At 43.7% G+C, this 24,835-nt stretch overlaps 1 protein-coding gene across 16 annotated transcripts in view; it reads left to right on the top strand.

The window, feature by feature from the left end:
- Stx3 (syntaxin 3) overlaps positions 1 to 24,835 on the top strand; it is a 46,452-nt gene that overhangs the window by 11,117 nt on the left and 10,500 nt on the right. For 8 of the 16 annotated variants that reach the window (XR_001782567.2, XR_003952771.1, XR_001782569.2 and 5 more), the window contains exons 2-7: positions 6,876 to 6,959; positions 18,608 to 18,707; positions 20,822 to 20,896; positions 22,217 to 22,284; positions 23,820 to 23,928; positions 24,695 to 24,768. Coding sequence is in view for 6 of the 16 variants with exons in the window: in NM_001025307.2 (NP_001020478.1) it covers positions 6,876 to 6,959; positions 18,608 to 18,707; positions 20,822 to 20,896; positions 22,217 to 22,284; positions 23,820 to 23,928; positions 24,695 to 24,768 (510 nt within the window). In the remaining 10 variants the exon portion in view is untranslated. Of the gene's footprint in view, positions 1 to 6,875; positions 6,960 to 18,607; positions 18,708 to 20,359; positions 20,406 to 20,821; positions 20,897 to 22,216; positions 22,285 to 23,819; positions 23,929 to 24,694; positions 24,769 to 24,835 lie in introns of all 16 variants that reach the window. The other 8 variants (XR_003952773.1, XR_003952775.1, NR_153434.1 and 5 more) reach the window with 3 other exon arrangements.

Here is a 24,835-nt window from a genome sequence, read left to right as displayed (position 1 = left end):
ATGTTGCTCTTCAAACAGTCTCTCATAAGCTTCCATCTCCGACAGGCTGTCTGTATTCTGGTGAGGTTGGGCATTCTGTCTTCTCCTGTGTATAATTTCTCATTATAATTGTTGCCTCCCCCCTCCTCATGTGGTATTGTAGTTATCTGTTTGCCCAGGCAACTCCCAGTTTAGCTGGAGAGAGCTTGGAGAGCCCGAGATGCTGAGTTTGCCCCATGAGCCTCCAGCACTTGAGCTATGACTTGGCACGTGTTAGATGTTCTCCCTGGAGGATGAGTGAAGGAACACCCATGCCTGCAGGGGAGAAGGAGAGTATTTTGGGTGTGCAGGTTGATTATGAAACCTTGAGATCCTTCTCTAAGTTAATGTGGTAATGAAGATTAGAAGGTATCAAAGAGAGGTCTGAAATGAGCATTGTCCTTTAGCTGAGTGACTCTAAAGGAATTAACCTTCCTAACTTGATTTATAGCTGTAGCATCTACCCACAAGGCCTCCCTCCACCTCCTTCCTCTCTTGAGAACATTCACTGTTCTACTCTGGATCTAGCAAGCGTAGGTCTTGAGAATCAAAACAAGGAAGGCACTAACTCAATCTGGGGATGGGATTTCAGTGTTTGTTTCAACAAGTAGAATGGAAGGTATTTTGAAATATACATAGACGATTAAGAAATGTTGACCCTATACTAAGATACGAGAAAACCTTCAATTCCACAGCATATGAATCAGTGGTAGCCTTAAAATAATAATGCAATAATACTCCCCCAGGTTTACCCATTGGAATTTCAAAAACTTCTTTCTAAATAACTCTTAATATGAATCAAAACCGAAAGGACAAAGCACTAGAAATGAACGATAATGAGAGTAGTACATCTGTGAGAGTATAGCTGGGGCACAGTTCAGAGCGGTTTTGGGTTTTTTGTTTTTTATTGTTTGTTTTTGTTTTTAAAACTCACATCAAAGGCTTAAAGGCTTAAAATAAATGAAATTCTGGTTATATGACTTTCTTCCTCAGTGACCTCTGAGAACTGGCATTGGAGTCACATGTAATGTGTACCCAGAGTTGCTCTAAACATTTTGTATGTAATAGCTGATTGGATTTTACAAGAGTTTTGTGAGCAAAGTATTCAGGTCATGTTACAATTGAGAAATGGGAGGCAGAGAGAAGTAACCTGTTCAAGATGGCAGCTCATAGCTGTGAGGTGCCATGCTGAGTCTTCACTGTAGAAGTCATATGTACCTGCGTATGTTTATATTCATGAGTAGCGGTAGGAAGACATGCATAATATCGCTTCCATTTGAGCATATAGAGTCATCTAGCTTAGATGTAGCATCCTCTAAAATAGGTGAAGATATGTCATTGAGACACTAGAGCAGGCACAGGCGTGAGCTCCCATGCCTCTGCTAGAGTAGAGTCCTAATGATGCTATTTAATAGCTGAATTGCTTTGGATAAATTAATTAACCTAATTAGCAGTTAACCATATCTGTAAGTGAGGGAAGAAATATTTGTCCCTTAGAGGATTGATGTGAGACTTAGATAACACATTTGAAGTCATGGAAGTACCCGTGATACATATACATACATATCATCTACTGTCATTGTTGTGACAGTGCACAAAGCTTTGGGACTTTGGCTCTTGTCCTCTGGCTTGCTGGTCTTGGACTAATCTTATAATGACCTTATTCCTCAGGTCTCCTCCTTTTAGATAGAGCCACTGCTTTGCCTTCAACTGCTCAGCTAGAACAGATGTTGAAAGTAAAAGCGGGAGGCTCACTAGGGTATCATTATCTGCCGATTTCCTCTTTATTCATATGACAAGGGTGTTGCAGAAGATGAAATTCAGGGAAAAGAGGAAGTGTTTTCATAGGGAGGGTTTGGTACTAAAGAAAATTGTCCTTAGGAGAGCTGGGCATTGGAAAAGGATCATCTGAGCCTTCAGTAGGGAACAGAGCACTTGCTGGACCCATTGAGAGCCCACACACTCACTTGGACTGTCTGGCTCTTTAAATCAAAGAAGAGGGACAGAGTACTCAGACTGGCCCCTCCATGTGTGTGTGTGTGTGTGTGTGTGTGTGTGTGTGTCCATGTCCGTGTGTCTGGTTCTCCATGAATAGTGGTGTCTGTCTTTGGCAGACCAGGTGTCTCCTTTCTTTTATTGATTCATCTTTCTTCCTCCCTTCTATCCCCCAATTCCCCTCCCTTCATCTCTAAGTCCCAGTGAAGGAAACTGTTCCTGCACACTGAAGAGGGTTGTGGGGCGCTGGAGCCCTCCTGCTGGGCTCCCCTTCCTTGACTATGTTGGGTGGTTTCTTAGGCACATTTGAGGTATCCTGAGTCTTTCCCAGACCACAGTAGGGAACTTAGGGCTTCGGTCCTTCCTTTGTGAGAAAAACCAATGTTTAACAAAGACATGTATTGTATCCAAGTTCTATAGCTCCAGTCTTTCAGCAAAGGGTGCTTCCTGCATGCCCCAGCTGCCAATTTCACGTTCCAGGCTGCTGCTGGTGGTAGCCTTCGAGTAGGAAGCATTACAATAAGAAGGGCTTAGGACAGAGGCCCTGTGCCCAAGCTGCATCTCTACAAATCAGCAGCCGTGAGACCTTGGCTAATTGTAACTTCTGACGTCCAGTTTCTTAGCTACAACATGTAGATGGGATTTGTTGATATGATGTGCAAAAAAAGGGGGTGGGTATCTTATGGTCACCAAGTACCTAATAGTGGCTATAGGTAGCAAATACATCTATTTATTCTGTAAGCTGATGTAACTGACCTAGGGTTGCATTCTAGACTTCTCAACAATCATTACTGTGCAGGAGGAGTCGGCCTTAGCTGTTGTTTTTGAAATTTGGAGTATACTTTAGGCTTGAGGAGGGGAGATAACTGGGTAGCTTGCTGTTGCCAGATTCGTTGGTGGTATCTTTCATCTCCCCACAGGAGAGACATCAAGAGGAAGTAGCTGGCTGGCCTTGTGGTTCTCCTGCACACTGTTTTCCCTCTGTGGCTGAACTTTCAGCTACTGTAACATCCTCATTACCACATGCCTTGATTCTTTGATACTGATGCTGATGTTCTCTTGTTTAAGTTCAGTCATGGGGTAGAGGATAAAAGGCAGGGTGTGTTTTCCTTGCCTTACTCCCTGAGGTGGGAAACAAAGGGGGGCTTTGAGGAACCTGGATTTACCACAGCCACCTGTAATCAGAAGGAAAGGAGCCCCACCCTCTTCCTGGGATAGTTTGTAGAGAAAGAAGCCAGAGAATAGTTCTGGGTCCAGTGATGTCAGGTAGCATGTGGCCATGGTCCCTTCTTTGTATTTTCCGATGTGGGTTAAATCTTCTTGTTACTTTTATGTATTTAGAGGCTAAACATTTAAAGAACCTGAGAAGATGGAGATCCAGAATCCAGAGTAATCCCGTTAGTGTCAGGCATCCTTAAGGTTGCATTCAGCTCCCAAAGTCCTGCTTTACCCTAATGACACATAGACGCATGGTGAGGCCGTTGAAAAGTAGCTCTCATATACAGTGCTTCACTCAGCATATGTATGTATGTATGTATGTATGTATGTATGTATGTATGTATGTATATGTGTGTGTTTGTGTATTTGTGTGTGTATGTGTGTTTCTGTATATGTATGTTTTTTAGTCAGGGTTTTATACTGCTTTGAACAGACACCAAGACCAAGGCAACTCTTACAAAGACAACATTTAATTGGGCTGGCTTATAGATTCAGAGGTTTAGTCCTTTATCATCAAAGTGGGAACATGGCAGCATCCAGGTAGGCATGGTGCAGGAGGAGCTTAGAGTCTTATATCTCACCTGAAGGCTGATAGAAGACTGGCTTTCAAGCACCTAGGATAAGGTCGAAAAGCCCATGCCCTCAGTGACACACCTATTCTAGTAATGCCACACATCCTAATAATGCCACTCCCTGGTGTGAATAGTGTGAATACCAGGTATACATTCAGCTAGAAGTGATTAATTTTCTGTTAAATACTTGGGAAATATGGAATAGATTATTGACATGTATCTTAGTCACTCTTCTCTTGCTGTGAAGAGACATCGTGACCAAGGCAACTCTTACAAAGAAAGCATTTAATTGTGGACTTGCTTAATTAGTCTCAGAGGTTACTGTAATTGTCAGCATGGTGGGGACTGTGGGCATGCAGACAGACATGGTGTTGGAGAAGTAGCTGAGAGATCTACATCCTAATCTGCAGGCAGATAGGGGGAATAGAGAGGGGGGAGAGGGAGGTAGGGAAGAGAGAATGTGGGAGAGGAGAGATAGAGACGGACAGACAGACATAGAGACTGGGCCTGGCATGGGCTTCTGAAACATCAAAGCACACACCTAGTGACACATTTCTTCCAACAATGTCACACCTCCTAATCCTTCTAATTCTTTCAAATAGTGCCACTTTCTGGTATCTAAGCATTCAAATATATGAGCCTGTGGGGGCCATTCTTACCTAAGCCATAAGTATGATGTTGCCCTTCAATTGCAGGTGATAAGGCTGATTTTGGCTAAATGAACAAAAGAACTGTTGAGCTAACTGAAAGAATACAAGTTGAGATCTGCAAAACCTGTCCACAAACAAGGGGAGTGGGGCTCAGGAAAGGAAAGGGGCAGCTCTGTTGGGTGCTGCCATTAGCTTACTAGGCTTCACTCTCTTCAGGCTCTTCTCACAACTCAAATTCCTTGGGGAGCTTAAGTGACCCCAGTGGCCTTCTCAGAATCTGGTGGGAAGGGTGAAGAAGTGTTCCACAGAAGGTGTCCCAGCTGGCAGATAGATATATTACTGAATGTCTCTCTCTCTCTTTCTCTCTCTCTTTCATTCTCTCTCTTTCTTTCTTTCTTTTTTCCTCTGAGCCATCTCTCCAGCCCTCACTGAATGTATTATAAGAGATGCACTTGATAACCCTGTCCTTCCCGGAGTTTGTAGTCACCGGATACAGACTGAAGGGTAGAGGGGCAAATGACAGTAGGCCATAGAGGTTGATGTGGAGGATCTTTACAGAGTGGTGGGAGCTTAAGGGAGGTTTGGAAGTTTGCATGGGAGAGACAAAATTGGGCTGTCTGAAGTGAGTTTTAAAGATGAAAAAGATTTTGGTAGTTGGATGGATAGCTTTTTGGTTAGAATTCCTGTGTGTATAGCAGCATGGAAAGAAAGATGCTACACGTAAAGGAATGGTGTGTCTATGAAGTGCAAGGCATTTCAAATGGCTGATCTCAAGAATGCGTTGAAGGAGAAGTGTGGTGGGGCTGCATTATAAAGGCCCTGTATGCTTTTCTGGGCAGAGAGATTTTCGTCCTAGGAGATGAGCTGTCATTATGTGACCTTGGGTGTCAGGAGGACATAATTAGAGTTTTTTTAGGAGATAGTTGTGGAGTGAGTAGGAGGACCCTCTGATTCAAGTCTCTTGAATGCAGCTTTGAAGCTTGAGATGCTGGCTGCTCCAGACCAGACAGAAAATGAGATGCTGAAGAGATTTCCTAGGTGGCTGCAGATTTTGATGGGAATTTATGGATTTGTCGGATTGGTAACAGGTGACGTGAGGCCTGGCTACTTTCTTGCTTGTGGAGTTCTGAGCCTTTGAGGGTGACATAGCTAGATGTAGAAGGCTGTAAGGCATTGAAAGGTGTAGTGGAGTCAGGTGTAAGGGTTCTTGGCCTTCACTTTCAACAGCCAGTATTTGGTGTGCTTAGAAGTCAGCAGTGCCCTGTGATAGTACTTGTCTGGGAGAGAGCAATTAGGAACAATGTGGAGACAGCTCAGGCTTTTGTTGCTGGGTGGGGATGGGGTCACTTCCTCTAGAGAGCCATTTTGTAATGCTGAGGAGGAAGGTGAATGAGGTTGAGGAGGCTTGCATTCCCTGAAGTTGGCTGGGGACTAATGAAAGAACTTCCCTTTCCTTATAAACATGAGCTCGTGCACAGGGAACAACTTGATCTTCTTTGCAATAAGTAGTTTCTAAGCATGGAAAAATCTTTACCCCAGCTGTGAGAATCAGTGGCTCATGCTTTGAAGGAACTGCCTGGAACTTGTTTAAACAGTATGGTCAGGTTAGAGTCTGCCTGTTACTAAACCTCTCCAAATTTTAGCTTCTTCAACTAGAGTAAGCTACAAAAATGCCTCTACCTATAGCCACAAGATTGGACTGGGTATGAAGTTCAGTGACAAGCCCTTTGCTAATGCATGTGAAGGCCTAGGTTTTGACCCCCAGTATAAAACAAAGCAAAACAAGACAGATGAACAACAACCAAGACCTTAATTGTACAGTGTACTGGATCCTGTGTGCATATGTTTATGTTCATTATCTTCTTTCTTATTTATTTATTTAGCAGGGTTTCTCTGTGTAGCCCTGGTTGTCCTGGAAATTTCTTTGTAGACTAGGCTTGGCCTCAAACTCAGAGCTCTAGCTGTTTGCCTCCTGAGTGCTTGGGATTGAAAACATGCATGACCACTGCCCGGATTATCTCATTTACTTGTTTACTAACTGAATGGAGTAGTGCTATTATTACTAACTGTATGGAGTAGTGCTATTATTACTAACACTATGGAGTAGTGCTATTATTACTAACTGAATGGAGTAGTGCTATTATTACTAACTCTATGGAGTAGTGCTATTAGCTTTTGACAGTTAAGGTACCCCAGGTCTGATAAACTGGGTAATAACTTGTCCCTTCTTTCTTCCCTTGCACAGTCAGGAGATAGAGCTTGGATTTAATTACAGGCAACTCCAGAGCATTACAATAGTAGCTTTCTATTCATTTTAAAGAAAATTGTGTGTGTGCGTGTGTGCTTAAATATAACCCCTTCAGTTACAGTGGCTGTTTATTGTGTTTCGGTTCTCACTCTGGCCTGCTCTGGTCTCTTGTAGAAGCAGCTGACGCAGGATGATGACACGGACGAGGTTGAGATTGCCATTGACAACACAGCCTTCATGGACGAGTTCTTCTCTGAGGTGGGCAGCCTTCCCTTTGTTTTTGTTTTTGTTTTTTTTTTTGTTTGTTTGTTTTTTCCTGAACGTACATGAGGAAGCAGAATTTCCTCAGTAAGAATAAAGAAACCTCAGATCTTTCAATGCTGGCAAACGAACAGATGGGCAGGCAGAGCAGTTCCAGGGAGATTCTGTTTTTAATTCTTGAGAGTATCTCGACTTTATATCCTATTAAGGAAGTCAGAAGAAAGAGGCCGCAGAGATGGCCCAGTGGTTGGTTAAGAGCACTTTGTGTTCTTCTTGAGGAACCAGGTTGGATTCCCAGCACACATGAGGTGACTCACACCATCTGTATTCCAGTGCTGGGGATCCAAGGTCCTCTTGTGCCATTGTGGACACCAGGCATGCACTTGGTACATATATACATGTAGCCAAAACACCCAGGCAAATAAAATTAAAAAAACAAAAAGATTTTGAAAAGTCAGCAGAGGGTAAGTTATATGTAATTAAAGAGAGACTTGTAATATCTTAAGTACATGACAACATTTTAATGATGTCTTTTCTTATTTAAAGTTATATAATTTAAATACATTGTCACAGCTAGGAGTAAAACCAAAATTACTGTTTCTTTAGGCCTTTGATTTGTATCAGTGAAATTTGTTGTTTCTTAAAATTTTTCTAGTTGCTTTAATTTTGGTGGTGACAGAGAAAACAAGATGCTACGGGCTTATATTTGTAAAGCCGCTCATGCCTACAGCTTCGTGTGTACTGTGAGCATGTGAGCCTTACAGGACTGAGTTATAGTAACACTGAAAGGTGGAAGCATGAGGCAGGAGTGTGTCAAGATGCCAACAGAAACGATGGCTTCGGAGGTTCCCATACTTAGGTTCAGTCAGCCTGCTTTTCACCAGCTGTTGATTGTGTGAATGTTCCTTAGCCTGCTGAACCTTATTCTCCTCATCTGTAAACTGGGATTGGTTAGATCGTGATTTTCTACAGGGTTGCATTGGGTCTGATTATGCTCATAAAACATCCCAAATGTTGCCAGGCATGTATGTACTCAGTGAACAGCACTTAATTCCTCACTGCCCCCGAGTCTGACTGTCACTGAAGTTTCTGTCTCTCTTTGTTAGGGTTTTACTGCTGTGAACAGACACCATGACCAGGCAACTCTTATAAGGACAACATTTAATCGGGGCTGGCTTACAGGTTCAGAGGTTCAGTCCATTATTACCGAGGTGGGAGCATGGCAGTATCTAGGCAGGCAGGGTACAGCAGGAGCTAAGAGTCCTACATCTTCATCTGAAGGCTGCTGACAGAATACTGGCTTCCAGGCAGCTAGGATGAGGGTCTTTAAGCCCACACCCACAGTGATATACCTACTGCAACAGGGCCACACCTTCTCCAAATAGTGCCACTCCCTGGGCTGAGCGTATACAAATCATCACACTATTTATCTTTTCATTTCCCTGGAAAGAAACAAAGACCTCATTTTCTTTGTGAGGGGTAATTCAGGAGTTTTCCACAGTCTGGATTGTGGGTATAGAAAGTGAACCTCCAGATTCCCCCAAATGGAATAGAGTAGAACTTGACAGTTCATGGCTGCTCATCTGCTCAGTTAAGAACTGGGTTGACACTAGCAAGATTTTGCTGAAAGGACCCAGATATAGCTCTCTCTTGTGAGACTATGCCGGGGCCTAGCAAACACATAAGTGGATGCTCACAGTCAGCTTTTAGATGGATCACAGGGCCCCCAATGGAGGAGCTAGAGAAAGTATCCAAGGAGCTAAAGGGATCTGCAACCCTATAGGTGGAACAACATTATGAACTAACCAGTACCCTGGAGCTCTTGACTCTAGCTGCATATGAATCAAAAGATGGCCTAGTCGGCCATCACTGGAAAGAGAGGCCCATTGGTCTTGCAAACTTTATATGCCCCAGTACAGGGGAATGCCAGGGCCAAAAAGTGGGAGTGGGTGGGTAGGGGAGTGGGGGGGGGGTATGGGGGAACTTTTGGGATAGCATTGGAAATGTAAATGAGGAAAATACTTAATAAAAATATTAAAAAAAAAAAAAAAAGAACTGGGTTGAATCCTACTGGGCTAGCTTTAATAGAAGATGTCCCTAGTCTCACTGCAGCTTGATATACCAGGGCAGGTAGGAGAGAAAGGAGGGGGGAAACTGAATAAAATAAAATAAATAAATTAAAAAAAGAAAGGAAGGAAGGAAGGAAGGAAGGGAGGGAGGGAGGGAGAAAGAAAAAGAGAGAAAGAAAGAAAGGAAGAAAGAACTGTGTTGAAGCTAGCCTGACTGTGTTGTTCTGACTGGAAAGTTGGCCATAAGCCTCCACAGTGCCGAACTCAGCTTGTGGGTAGGCGCCACCTTTCAGTCAGTGACTGAAAGTGAGGTCAAACAACACTTGTGTTGTTCTACTTTGTGGACAGTGGAAGACAGTGCTCTTGTTCAGTGGTGGAGGTGGACCTGAGTTGATGTCAGAAGACGTCTTCGGTCACTACAGTCTTTCCCTGGTGACTCGCATTCAGTAAGGAATATCTTCTCTATGATGAGGAATCTTCTCTAGTACCTCTGTTCTCTCTTTTCCTGAACCACAGGAGGGTCCCTAAGAGGCTGCATTCCTTGCACGTTAGGAAGATGGTGGGCTTTGGTCTCTGAGTAAAGGGTTGCGTCTGTTTTCCTGGTTGGTACTGGGTACATGGTCATGACCATCCTTTGTCAGAAGGGATACAGTGTAAGTCTTCATAGAGAGATAAGATCACCGGGGTTGCCATAGAACCTGGCATAATACATCCTCTAGAGATGACCACATTGCTGCCCAGGCACAGCCAGGGACTGTTAATAAACAACAGGTCAGGGTTGGTTGTGGCTGTTGGCTCAGTAAGAGTGTTCACTCTGGATAGCAGTGTGAGATGCCATGAGCCCTTGTGAGCTACATTTATTTATTGTGTGTGTCTGTGTGTGTGTGTGTGTGTGTGTGTCTGTGTGTGTGTGTGTCTGTGTGTGTGTGTCTCTGTGTGTGTCTGTGTGTGTGTGTGTGTCTGTGTGTGTGTGTGTGTGTGTGTGTGTGTGTCTGTGTGTGTGTGTGTGTGTGTCTGTGTGTGTGTTTGTGTGTCTGTGTGTGTGTGTGTGTCTGTGTGTGTGTGTGTGTGTGTGTGTCTGTGTGTGTGTGTGTGTGTGTGTGTGTGTGTCTGTGTGTGTGTGCGTGCGTGTCTGTGTGTGTGTGTGTGTGCGTGCGTGTCTGTGTGTGTCTGTGTGTCTGTGCGTGTCTGTGTGTGTCTGTGTGTCTGTGTGTGTGTGTTTGTCTGTGTGTGTGTGTGTGTGTGTGTGTCTGTGTGTGTGTGTGTGTGTGTGTGTGTGTGTGTGTGCGTGCATGTGTAGTTTTAGAAGATGACTTGATGGAGTTGACTCTCCCTGGCCAGGTGTGTCCCAGGGATCTGGCTTGGGTGATGGAAATGTCTTTACCAAGTGGACCATCTTGCTGGCCCTCTCTCATAGATTTAGAATGCACATTATCTTTCTAAAGGCTCCAGGAAGTCCCACAGTGAAGAAATTTGCTTTACTAGGCTCTCTCAGTGTTTGGTTCTTCACAGACCTGAGACTTTTATTAAGGAGGTTAAGTGACTGCACTTTGGGACAGCCTGTAGATAATAGATGTGCTTGCTGTGATTTTTTTTTAGCTTAGAAGTATGAGCTCAGGCTACTAGCATCATTGGGTTTTGCTGGGGTTCTCTGCCAATGAGTGGCTTTGGCATCCATGTGGTGGGTAAACTGAGCAGGCAGCTGTTGGGGCTCAGTGCTTAGAGGGGCTAACTGGGGTAGATCCAGGTACCTACAGGGGTTGCTGCCAAAGGCAGCCAGTGATTAGAGAAGCTGCTCAGCAGAGTTTTTTTCTGAAGGAACAAAGCTTAATTTACTGGGGCTGGCATTCTCCGTGGCCAGGGAAAAAACTATGAAATCTTTTAACTCCTCCAGGTCAGCGAGAAAGAGAAGGAAAGAAAGAAAATTCACACACACACAGACCACACAGACAAACACAGACACACACAGACACACACACACACACACTGAGTGGATGAAACAAAAGGCAGAATCCAATAACTTCATACACACAAATATACATGCATATATACATACACACATAGTACATGTATACAGACCTACAGATAGACATATACATACTGGCACACAGAATGTTTAGAGCAAAGCTCCAGCAAGCTGGCTCCAAGTAGTTCATATATACATACATAAAAACACACAGTTGGTGGAAGGAGTAATGTTCTAACCCCCATTCATCCATTCACCCAAACTTCACACACACACACACACACACACACACACACACACACACACACACACACACACAGAGAGAGAGAGTTGATGTATATGGGAGAAGCAATGTTCCAGCCACACCATCCTTTATTCTTTCTTCCATAACGTATATCCCAGCAGAATCTTTCAAGCAGTATACAATTATAATGTGATTATATGTTAGTTTTCTTCTAGTGAATGGTTATAAAAAACAATGTGTTTTCTGATACCTTTACAAGAAATAACATTGCATAGTACAGTTATTCTGAAAAACACACATAATCCATAATCAAGCAACTTGTTATTGATTAACAAAGTGTAAGCAAGCAAGGGAGTTTTCTCAGCCAGTTTCTCTTACTGGCAGGCAGCAATTTACAGTTATGAAGAAAGAGGTAATTATTTTATTATTTATCTTTAAAACTAATCTTGTAAAAATCTTAAAAAGAATCACAGATTTAAATTTTTATATAAAAATCAGTCATATATGTGTTAAGTCCTCAAAATGCACATCTCCTCATCAACAATTCTTAATAAATCTTATCAGGAAGCTGAGGGCAAAAATGGGTATAAGAAATCAATTATCCCCAAAACCTAGGATACCCAAGATATAAAATACAATTTGCTAAACACATGAAACTCAAGAAGAATGAAGACTGAAGTGTGGACACTATGCCCCTCCTTAGAATTGGGAACAAAACACCCATGGAAGGAGTTACAGAGACAAAGTTTGGAGCTGAGACGAAAGGATGGACCATCTAAAGACTGCCATACCCAGGGATCCACCCCATAATCAGCTTCCAAACGCTGACACCATTGCATACACTAGCAAGATTTTATCGAAAGGATCCAGATGTAGCTCTTGTGAGACTATGCCAGGGCCTAGCAAACACAGAAGTGGATGCTCACAGTCAGCTATTGGATGGAGCACAGGGCTCCCAATGGAGGAGCTAGAGAAAGTACCCAAGGAGCTAAAGGGATCTGCAACCCTATAGGTGGAACAACATTATGAACTAACCAGTACCCCGGAGCTCTTGACTCTAGCTGCATATGTATCAAAAGATGGCCTAGTCGGCCATCACTGGAAAGAGAGGCCCATTGGACACGCAAACTGTATATGCCCCAGTACAGGGGGATGCCAGGGCCAAAAAAATGGGAATGGGTGGGTAGGGAAGTGGGGGGGAGGGTATGGGGGACTTTTGGGATAGCATTGGAAATGTAATTGAGGAAAATATGTAATAAAAAAAAAAGAAATCAATTATCACCAGTCCAGCCTCAGTGAGAGTCACGTCAGCCAGTGCTGCCATTGTTCTTGTTCCCTGATCATAAAAGGTCCCTAGCTTAACTCGTAAGAGTGTGTGTGTCTTTCTGAACTTCATATTGTTCCGTAAGATATTTTATATCAGAGCCAGTAGTAAAAACATCTCAACCTAGCTTCACTAACAACTTTATTTTTCCAAGTGTTTTCTAAGGGTGGTGGTCACTGTTGACAATGTCCATCTCTAAATTCTTCTCTAGGGTGGTGATAGAATCATAACCTGCTCCAGCAGCAATGCCTGAAAGAGATCAAACATTAATATTGCGAATGCCAGAGATACTGCCCAGTGAGGGACTGGAAGCCCCCTTAAAGTTTTCATATAACTCTTAGAGTAAGAGGAATGCAAGCAGAGCAGAATTCCATTACAGCATAAAGTCCTCAGGACACATAGTTCTCAAGGCTGTGCCACACCAAGGCCCATGGCACAGAACTCACCAGTTAGGCTGCACTGGCTGGTCAGGGATCCACCTGTCCCTGCCTTTCCAGTGCTAGGATTATAGAGATACCTCTATACCTTGTGTTTGTATCTGGGTTTTAGGAATTGAATTCAGCCTCTTAAGTTTACAAGACAAATGCTTTACCAACTGGACCATTTCCCACAGCCTCAAGCATGCTTATTTCTTGAAGTTAATTGTAGCCATATGTTGATTAAACAGACATTTACAGAGTGACCCTTTGTGTTTGGTACCATGAGGTCTATCAAGTAGTCTGAGATGAGAAATGCAGTCCTAACATTTGAAGTGATCTTCACTTAACATCCAGCGTTCTCCAGAGCTAGGCTGGGGCAGGGGTGGAGGTGGGGGTTAGGCAAGGGTGTGTGTAGATGGAGCAGTAGGAGATACAGAGGGACTAATTTTGAAGCACAGGGATTGGCTGTTTCGGTTTGAGTTTTGTTAGAGCTAGGACCTTTCAAAGTAATTGTAATGTGGAAATCTAGGCACTAGAGTCAAATCCAGTGGGTTAAGAACTTGTTAACTCTTTCAGTAGGGTATTGCATTCGAGGTGGGTAGGCAAGCTGGTAGATTCTGATTTCTAGGCTCTTTCTATTGGAAGAGGCGGGAAGTTTTGGCTAGTCATTTGGCAATTTGCTTTTGACCTGTCTTTCCCACCTACTTTTCTGCACTTTGTTCTTTATTGCTGGGAACTACATTAAAAATGTATATATTATACAGATTAGAAGATTTATATGTCATATATGTGTATACTGTGCCCTGCTTGAAGCCTCTGTCCTCACTGCTTTCTACTGTGGTCCCTCTTTTAAGTTCTTACTAGTGACTCACCTATTTTCATGGTGTGTGTGTGTATGCGTGTGTATGCACACGCACGGGCATGTGTACACGTGTGTAAATTCTGTATGAGAAAAAAATATACCTACTTGACTTTCTGAGACTGTTTTAACATGATTTTCCCCCCTTAACATGATAAACTCTAGTTCCATCCACTTTCCTACAAATGACAATATTTTATTCTTTCTGTCTCAATAATGTTCTTATATGCATACATTTTAAATCCATTTATTAGGTCACAGATACTTGGGCTGATTCTATATCTTGGTAATTGTGAATATTGCAGCAGTAAAAATGGGTGTGCAGTGTCTCTGCTGCATGCTGACATCATTTCCTTCAGGTGTATTTGTAGGAGTGGTGTAGCTGGGTCACGCACAAGTCTGATTTTAGCTTTTTGAGGATCCTCCATACTGATTTCCATAGTGGCTATGCTAACCACATTCCCATCAACACTGCATCTCCTTATTCACCTTGTTCTTTTTATGATTGACATTCTGATTGGGGAAGATTGGTGTTTCAACTTGGTTGATTTGAGAATATTGTCTTAGAAAACTTGTTTTTATTGGTCAGCACAACTCTGAGGTCATTCTTTTCACTCATAAAGAGAAGTTGGAACACTAAGTCTTGATAAAATCCTTTAGGGACTTGGAAGTTTAGGAGAGGCAGAGATTAATTTTTTAAATTATTTTATTTTACTCTATTTTTTTCCTTCTCTCATATATTACATCCTGACAACAGTTTCCTCACCCTCCCCACCTCCAGCCTTTTTAGCCCCACTCCATTCTCCCCCAGGTCTCCTTCTCCCTCCCTGCCTCTCCTTAGAAAAGGACAACCAGACATGGCATAACAATAAGACCTGGCACATACCATTTCATCAAGGCTGGGCAAGGCAACCCAGTAGGAGAAAAAGGGCTCCACAAACAGGCAAATGAGTCAGGGACAACCCTACTCCCTCTGTGAGGATTTCCACAAGGACACTAAGCTACTCAGCCATGACATAAATGGGGACTTGGGTCAGACCCCTACAGTTGCCCTGATCTCTTAAGTTCCCATGAGCCCCAGCCAGTTGACTCTGTGTACTTTGTGTACTTTGTTTTTGTGGTGTCCCTGACCCCTCTCATTCCTCTAATCCTTCCTTCCCATCCTCAACAGGACTCCCTAAGCTCCACCTAATGTTTGGCTGTGGGACTTTGCATCTTTTCCCATCAGTTGCTGCGTGAAGTCTTGGCAGAAACTAATTTTTAAGCAGAATCAGTAAAACATTTTGCATTTCCTTTCACCTCACCCAGCCACAGTCTGCTAGGCCTTTCTCTGGTTTCTGTTTTCTAATTCAATTCCACTGGAGAATTAGGTCCAGGGGAAGAAGCCATTATGCCTGCTATAGAGAGATGGCTTGGTGGTTAAAGCACTTGACACACAAGTGTGAAGATAGGGTTCAGATTCTCAGGATCCATGTAAATGCCAAGTAGGCATGATTTCCACCTGTAATTTCAGCCTCAGGGAGCAGAGATGGGGGATCCCTAGAGCAGGTAGCTGTGTCCACGAATACAAAATTTGCCTGAGTGACCCTGCCTCAATGAATAAGGTGCTTTCGGGGTTGAAGGTGATTCCCAACATCAATCGCAGGCGTCTATACATGTTCCCACATGCACATTTGTTCCCTGTACTGGTCTGAATATGCTTGGCCTATGGGAAGTGGCACTGTTAGGAGATATGGCCTTACTGGAGGAGGAGGAGGTATAGACTCGGGAGTAAGTGTGTCATTGTGGAGGCGGGGCTTTAAAGTTATACATGCACGCACACACTCACACTCAAGTTTGGCCAGTGTGATCCAGACCTTCTTCCTGGCTGCTTGCAGAGACAGTCTCCTCCTGGCTGCCTTCAGATTAAGATGTACAGCTCTTGGCTCTTCCAGCACCAAGTCTGCCCTCGTGGGGCCATGCATTATATCTCCTGATGATAATGGACTGAACTTCTGAAAGTGCAGCCAGCCCTAGTTAAATGTTTGCTTTTATGAGTTGCCTTGGCCATAGTATGTCTTCACAGCAATAAAATCCTAACTAAGACATGCCCATATGTGCTCATACACTTGCAGACACGCGTACACATAACACACATATATGTATGGAAATGGAAAAAGACAAAAACAACTTCTTCCTTTCAGTTAGATGAGCCTGGTTAGTATCATGTGGTCATTTTAATTGGCAGCACCTACCATCAAGAGTGGGTGACCTGATGTCCTTAGGTATCTGTAAGTGGCTACTGGGGACACTCGGATTGCTGTAGGATTAAACAAGACATACTTTTAAAGGTGTATGGCATATAAAAAATGAGAGGTTATTACTGCTGTTTGTGTTTAGTGTTATCATTTAACATTCATTATGTACTTGACGTGGTGTAAGCTTGTTCAAGGTCATAAAACTGCTAAGAGGTGGAGCTGAACCCTGAACCTGCTCTGCTTGCTAGTGTGTGTGTGGTTTAATTGTATCACATAGAGTCTCATATTGTTGACATATCATTGGGATATAGTCTGAAAATCAATATGTAGTTAAAGGGCACTGGAGATGAACTAGCCTTGAATTTAGTGGTGATTTGAAAAACTCACTTTTGGGTTTTCCCCAACCCATCAGCAATGCTTCTATACACTGTGTACTTCTGATAGGGAGTTGTGGTCAGACAGAGAAGTGAGGTACAGCATGATCTTTGCAAAATGCTGCTGTAACCAATGTGTTCTCTCTCTCTCTCTCTCTCTCTCTCTCTCTCTCTCTCTCTCTCTCTCTCTCATATGTATACATATGAGTGCACATTCATGAACATGCATGTATAAGCAGGATGTGAGTGTCATTCTTTGTCATTCTCTGCTTACTATAGTATTCAGATAGGGGCTCTTACTGAACCAGAAACTCACTGTTTTGGCTGGTCTTGCTTGCCAGTACTTTCAAGCGCTGTCTGTTTTTGCCCATCAATGCTGGGTCTACAGACGTGCAGCAATGCTTTGCAGAACTAGTCTTACAGGATATGGGTTGGACATGCACATCAACCTGATTTGGGGTGAATAAATGTACCTGAGCTTAACAGAGATGGGGTCTGTGGTCCTTACCTGGTTGAGGAGACAGGGTCTGGATGCTTGGTTCAAACCTCAGTTTCCTCTTGTTTGAAGGTTGGTTTGAAGCCTCTGCTTCAGTTCGTTTGATGGTGATCTCACAAAATGACTGCAAAGGGCCGAGCACTGACTAAATATATAATAGAGTGGGGTAATGTCAAGCACATGCGTTGACGATTAAGTACTTCTCAGTTCCTACACAGCTTCTGCCAGCCCATGATTTGTTTGATGATCTGGTGAATGCACCAGAGGAAATCACATGTAGCTCTCACTAAGAGATACTCTGAAGTTCAGAAATTCATCCTTCAGGAAGATGAACATTTTCAAGAAAAAACTGACTCAAAGCTCAAGAGAGAAAAGAGAAGGGCAGGGGCAGGTGGTCTAGAGACCACCAGTGTTCACAGGCAATAACATATGTGATCTCACCTGGTACAACCTATAACTTATTAAACTTTACTTTTCCAATATGAATAATAATACTAATGTACTCTTAAATCTTTTGTTAACTATTAAAATGCTGTATAACTTGAGTAGTTGTATATGGTTATTTATACTCTAATATGATCACATTAATATTTTATTTTACATCTTTAAGCAATGATCATACAGTGAAACTATGGTACATCGAAGCCAGCGTATTAGTAGAGTGGAAAAAATCCTTTGAGTGGCAAAAACGCTGATGTGAAGGATAGAAAGGACAAGCTTGATCTTTGCTATGTTTTTGGAGCACTTTATAGGTTTTTAAAAAGACATGACCCATCCATTGGAAAAAAGGGGCACTGGACACCACCTATGTATCGAGTCTGCATTCCATACATTAAGATTGTATGGTGTCAGTGTATTCTTGTTGGTTAATTGTTGCAGTGCTAATGTCCTCTTCACTTTGGGATAAGACAGATAGGCACATTGGGGGCTGAGGTCTCTTCTGTATCTGCTGTCCCTAATGTGATCTGCTTCAGGGCCCATGGTGCCCAGACAGCTGGTGCCTGTGAAGGAGCGGAGGGACATTTTCTTAGTGCTCATGCAGCACTGTTCTCTGATGCTGTTCTGTCATAAACCAGAATGCTCTATGGCACACACCTGAAGGTGCAGAAGTGGCCCAAGGCTGTAATTCTGGGTTCTGATCAGCGCTGGGGTTAGCTTGTAAGTGTTGGGTCACAGAAACCTGTGTCCAGGAGGAACCTGGCTGTTTTCTGATGTGACCTTGCCGAGTCTCTTTCCCCTAGCCCCTGTCTCCTTCATCTGCCTCTCTTCTCTCTTACTCCTTTTTCTGGTTTTCACTTTCTGTTTGCTCCGTTCTCTTTGACTGCTTTCCTTCCTCCCTGCCCCATCCTCATCCTCTCCTACTTGCACTTGGGGCCTCTTCCTCATACTGTTTGCAGTTAATTCTCCTGGTTGTCTCCACCGGTTCCCTTAAGCTGAGTGTGGAGGGGAGAAGTGTGTATTCTAATGACTGTTCTTTATGGACTAATTTACTGGACAATGGAGATGGCACCCCCTGGGCCGCTGGAGATTTGTTAATGCTCTTCCACAAACACAGAAGGTAGACAGCTTGCAGCAGGAAGCTCTGCTAAGCATTCCTTTCAGAAGTGGACATATTTTCCCTCTTTGATGGTGAAGGCTGTTGTCTTTTTGATTATAGATCGAGGAAACACGGCTCAACATTGACAAGATCTCGGAGCATGTAGAGGAAGCTAAGAAACTCTACAGTATCATTCTCTCTGCACCGATCCCAGAGCCAAGTGAGTGTTGACCGAGTTGAGTTACTGTATTGACCCTTGGCATTGGGGCTGAGACAGGCTTGCTTTCCTCTGCTCTGGGGATAGTAGGGGAGCATATACATTCCCTTGTGCTAATGCACATATGATATCACATCTCACCTCCCTCCCTCTCCCCTCCCCTCCCTTCCTTTCCCCTCTCTCCCTTCCTCCCTCTTTCCCTTCCCCCTCTCTCTTCCTCCCTTTCTCCCTCACTTCCCTCTCTTCTTCCCCCCTCCCTGCCTTCTCTCTCTTCTTCCCTCTCTCCCCCTTCCCTCTCTCTCTCTCCCCCTCACTCCTCCTCATACTTTTCTTCTCCTTCTCCTTTTCCTCCTCCTCCTCCCCCTTCTCCTCCTCCACCACCACCACCACCTCCTCCTCCTCCTCCTCCTCCTCCTCCTCCTCCTCCTCCTCCTCCTTCTTCTTCTTCTTCTTCTTCTTCTTCTTCTTCTTCTTCTTCTTCTTCTTCTCTCTCTCTCTCTCTCTCTCTCTCTCTCTCTCTCTCTCTCTCTCTCACACACACACACACACACACACACACGACATTTCTAAGCTCTTATTCCCAGTCTCTACCAGCTCTTTTCTTCATAGTCCCACTGGAACCATTGGCCAGCCTCTTCTATTTTGCAGCTTGTACCTCTCCTGACTAGCAGGGCCTCTTAGTGCTCCTCACACACCCCAGGCTCCATCCCAGCTTTGTGTCTTGGTTTGTGTTCTTCTGACTCAAGTTCACTTTCAGGCCCTCTTCCAGAATCCTCCCAGATGAAGGACATTTTTATTCCCTCTTTTCCTTATGAGTATTCTGGAATGGTTAGTGTAAGTCCCTTCTGTTTCTTACCTTGCATGTGTCACTGCTGCCGAGGCAAACTTTTGTTCTATATTTGGGGACTACAGTTTAGCACTGTATTTACGTTCCTAAGAAAAGTGACTATTTACTTTCCAATTAAAACCAGAACACTTCAGCAGAGCATATGGGAATCGTCCCCTCATGTTGCCACCTTCCTCTCCACCTTTCCCCTGCCACTCCTCCCCAGCCTGCTGATTTTCCTCACATTAACCTCTGACTAAACCTCAAACATTCCTTGTTCCGCATGCTCTTTATATATCATTCCTTCTTCTTGTGAGTCCTGCTTACTCTCCTTGGCTACCTAGCTAAGCTGTAGTCTGTCTCTCTCTCTCTCTTTCTAACTAATTTTTTTTAACCATTTGCTAACCTATAGTTTTTGTTGAGGCTCAGTTCTACTATCTCTGCCCTTAGGGGCTCTTCCAAGTTCCTTGAGGCTGTGTTAGGGTTTCTTCGTAGCCATCCCATGCACACCGTCCTCAGAACTGCTACATAGCAAGACTTCCGATGAACTCCCTCCTCATTCCCTGCCAGGCCCAGCTCCTTGATGGCTGTGAATCTATATCTCCTCTTTGGTCCCTTAATTTCTCGCTCAGTTCCAAGGGTGGAGGTACCAAAGGATGGTTCTGGAATGAATGGTTGTAGCCATTGTTAATTTTGGTCCATATTCCCACCATGAGTACAGTGCTCCATGCATGCATCAGCTGGGACAGCTCTGGGCATGTAGTAGGCACATCATAAATACTTGCCTTATTTACATTAATGGGCTTTGGTTGACGTTTCTTTTCCCCAGAACTTCCACGGAATCCTCTCCTATCTCCTGAGATTGAGCTCACATGGTAAACAAGTTAAGTCCTCTAAAAGCATGACTTGGATTGAGGAGGCTTGTTTTAAAAAAGCAAATCCTATGCTCTAACCCTGTATTTGGTTCTTTAGGTCTGGAATAGGGTACCTAAGGATGTCTTTTAATTTAGTTAATTAATAATTTTATTTTGGATGTTACGGATTGTACCCAGGGTTTGGTGCATGCTAAGCATGTGATCCACCACTATGCTATTTCCTTAGTCTGAAAATGCTTTAAAAAAGGAAAAAGAAAATCTTTGTGACTATAGTGGTAGATTCTAAAAAGCACATTGAGATGAGCACTGAAGTGGCAGCGGGCATCTGAGAGTTTCTGCCTCAACTGCTGACTGATGTAGCTTGCAGAGCAATTTGCCCTCTTTTCTAACTGAGCCTGCCTCTTATGTTTACCCAGAAACCAAAGATGACCTTGAACAGCTCACAACTGAGATCAAGAAAAGGGCCAACAACGTCCGGAACAAGCTGAAGAGTAAGACGGGAACACAGAAATAAGCCGGTCTCCACCACAGACAGAGACAGCCTCTCAGGGCCCACCTCTCACCTGCCAATAAGTGACACTACTTGTTCTGTTTTCACTGGAGGCGTGGGCACTGTCTCTGGACTGACCTTCTGTATCCTTAGACATTTATCACCTCTTGAGTTCTCACTGTAGTTGAAAACCCCAGCACTGCAGTTAGGAAGTGGGAGTAATTGTATGCGTCCCACCACTGCGTGGTCGGTCATTTTAGCTTAGTCCTTCAGTTCTCTCCTGCTGCTTCCTAGCACCTGTGTGTACATTTGAGAGGTAACTGCAGAGACATAGGCGCAGGGTCTGCTATTCAGTCAGCAGACATTTCTCTGTGCAGACCTTCTCATTCCTGCTTCCCTTCCTGGTTGTGGAGCACAGTTCAGTAAAGTCACTCTCATAGCTTGAATCCTCCCGGGGACCTCAAGCGCTCGCTTAGTTCCACAGCTGTAATCCATATTCCTGTCACAGTACTTGCTGAGTATGTGCTGTTGCTCAGAGAGGAAATCCCTATTCTTTCTTCCCTCCCCAATAAATTACAATAGTTACTTTAATGGATAGTGAGGGGAAGAGAGCTTCCAAAAATAGCGTTAATGTGACTGCCCCCTTGTTAAGCAGTTTGTTCGATCTTTGCTTTGGTATTTTAAAGAGATTCAGGTTGAGCATACTTAATCCAAAATTTTCAAATGCAAAATATTCCAAAATCTGAAACTTTTTGAGTATTCACATGACACTGTAAGTAGAAAATTCCATAGTAAGCCTCATAAGTATACTAAAAATGTAGTTCTAAATTATCTCTAAGCTCTAACATATCTGTGAAACACAAATGTGTCCTGTGAGCCAGCCCTAACATTATGTATATGCAAATATCCCAATTTTGACAAAATCGGAAACCCTCCTGGTTCTAAGCATTTCACACAAAGGGTGCCCAGCCTCTGTTGCTACTTTTTCCGTTTTATAAACAAGAGGACAGATGGATGAAAGAGTTACATGATTTCCCCCTTGTCACACAGCTAGTCCATGGCAGGGTAGGGATTTAAGTCTCAGTCCCTTGGTGACCTGAACTGAACTGTTAGTTGTGTTGCTGAGACCTGACATTAGCACAAGCTGATGAGGTCAAGTGTGTAGCTTGTGGGGGTGGACGCTGATCTTTTGTGATTGGATCTCCCTGTTGTCCATCTTCATAGCCTCTGTGTGTGAGGATGGGTAAGTAGGTCTGTGTAGAATAGGGTCTTTTGTAGAAGGAAGGATGGATATGTTGCTAGAGTAACCCTCTCACTGCAGGCATGGAGAAGCACATTGAGGAAGATGAGGTTCGGTCATCTGCAGACCTTCGGATACGAAAGTCCCAGGTAACTTTGTTTCTGGTTTAACAATCATTTTCACCACTTTTAAAAAATTATTATTTTTTTTTACCATGTGCATTAAAAAAGCAAGATTCTATTGTATTGGAACTGAGTTTGAGGAACCGGGAAAGGGGAACCATCCAGGCTGAGGCAGTGGCCAGGGCCCATTGTTCTCCTTTGGCCCTCTCTCATGTTCTAAAGGAGGCCCCTAAAGTACTCCCCTAGACTCTTCAGAGCGCACCTTCAACACTGCCTTGTTTTATAGGTCAAGAAATTGATTATGTCTTCTAAGGTTTGTTAGTTATAGTCACCCAGTTTGGAGTCAGGCACGTTGGAGCCATCAAAAACATGATCCTTGTCCTATGAGAACTTGGCCATGGTGGCTGCCTCACATAATCCCAACACTTTGGAGTCGGAGGCAAGAGGACTGCCGAGACTTCAAGGCTACCCTGCTTGAGCTATAGTGTGAGAACATTAAAAAAACAAAAACGGAACAGGAAAAAAAGGAGGGAGGAATCTCACATGATGTTTGAGTGGTGCAGTAAATATTGTATAGCAGAAAAGCATTGTAAGAAGGCATAATCGAATCCAGGGTCAGCACACCATTGAGAGATCTCATGGTGAATTGGCGGTGGCCTTGGGTAAGCAGGAGTACCAGTGTAGAAAGGCTCAGGAGGCAGAGCTTTCTTTTTTGAGAGAAATAAGAAATGTGATTAGGAGAGAGAGAGAGAGAGAGAGAGTGTGTGTGTGTGTGTGTGTGTGTGTGTGTGTGTTGGCAGCAGCAGAAAATGGTGTTGGTGGCAGCATTGGGATGAATTCAGGACAGATGAAATGGGAATACCCTACCTTGAGAAAAGAGTGTGTTGTTGGGTAGCAGATGCTAAATTTCCAGCAGATAACATAGTGTTACACTCCAAAAGTCTTTAAATACTAGTTGAGGGAATTTGGAGCTGATCCAGTAACTGCCCATCATTTGTTTCAGTCTACACAGCATCTAGGGGGATATGATAGTCCTTTGGATATGAGTGGGGAAGAGGCGAGAGGCTAGGAAGTTCCGAGTTAGACTTTTGTAATGATTTAGTCTGAATTTACATGGTAGTAGTGTGTTTGGCAAAAAGAGGAATAAGTAGGCTTGATGCTGTGAGGTGGGCAAGGAATAAAAGTTATTACTAAGGCCGGTTGAGAGAAAATGTTTATTGTAAGCAAGAAACCTTGAGGTTGTCACTTGGCATACTGCTTATGGGAAGCGTAGTCGACAACTGTAGCCAAGGTCATGGTGGAAAATGCTACTGGGCTCTCAGGTTCTCAGTAATTCTTTTTGACTGAGAATTATTATCACGTGAGTTCAGTAAAGAAGGAAATGAGTAATGGAGATTGCACATTGAAAGTGGCAGTGGATGCTTCCTACAGACTAGGAAAACAAAACTGCATTTTGGTCTTTTGGTTCCAAGCTCAGGACTGCTGCAGACTAGGCTGTATCAAGGTGGGATAGAGGTTTAAATCATCTCTGGGGGACTACTCACTTAACGTTGTTCCCACAGCACTCCGTCCTCTCCCGGAAGTTTGTGGAGGTGATGACAAAGTACAATGAGGCTCAGGTGGACTTCCGTGAACGCAGCAAAGGGCGCATCCAACGGCAGCTTGAAATTAGTATGTGTTTGAAGTCGGTCCATGTCTGTCCCCACCTTTTCCTGCTATGTGGTTGTCCATCCTGAGTCCTGGGAGAAGCAACAATGACCCTGCTGCTTGTGCCTTCTTTATTCTATTTGGCACTCCAACACAGAACAAATGCTATGGATTGATAGATCTGTAATATGCTATCCTGGGTTGAAAAGTGACACATATATTGAGCCAAGGAATTTTATTGTTTATGGGATCCAGCTCTTCCCTTCCCTTCAGGGGAACCCACTAAATAGTTGGTCTCCTGAGAACTCATTTTGCTGTTAAATGAAAAAGTACATTTATGAAAAATGATGTAGTGCTAGTTGCTGTGAGGAATTAAAAAATTAATAAAGCTATACTGTTTGGGAATTTAGTGATATGGAAGAATAGGCCCTACAAGGCAAATGGCTTCAAGTGAAAGAAGCTGTGTGAACAAAGGCGCTATCAAGAAAACACAGACGTGTTTGTTTCGAAGTGGCAAGTTGTCCAGAGTTGGACGGAGGGTGTGTTTGAAGGTGCAGTGTAAGGTTGCAGGAGGGCTGCCCACAGGCTGTGCACTGTCCTGAGGCCCTTGGCCTCTGTGGTACGGTGGTTGGGCTGGAGTGTGTGCTTAGGGTGGGGATTATTGCGATAATGTTAAAGATGGACTGGAGTCAGGAGGTTGTTGGCGGGGGGGGGGGGTAGTGTTTGGGAGGAAATTGTAAGTGGAGTTGTACGTTGAGCTTATATTTCATGCATCTCTTTTGTTACAAAGCTGGCAAGAAGACAACAGATGAGGAGCTGGAAGAGATGTTGGAGAGTGGCAACCCAGCCATCTTCACTTCTGGGGTGAGCGACCAAGGCACTCGCTTCAGTGGACAGGGATGAGCCCATGTGGGCTGCACTTGCAGCTCTG

This window comes from Mus musculus, chromosome 19, assembly GCF_000001635.26.
Source record: "Mus musculus strain C57BL/6J chromosome 19, GRCm38.p6 C57BL/6J".
Classification (NCBI taxonomy): Eukaryota; Metazoa; Chordata; class Mammalia; order Rodentia; family Muridae; genus Mus; species Mus musculus.
Note: the sequence above shows the minus strand (reverse complement) of the source record. Positions and strands in the feature narration are given on the sequence as shown.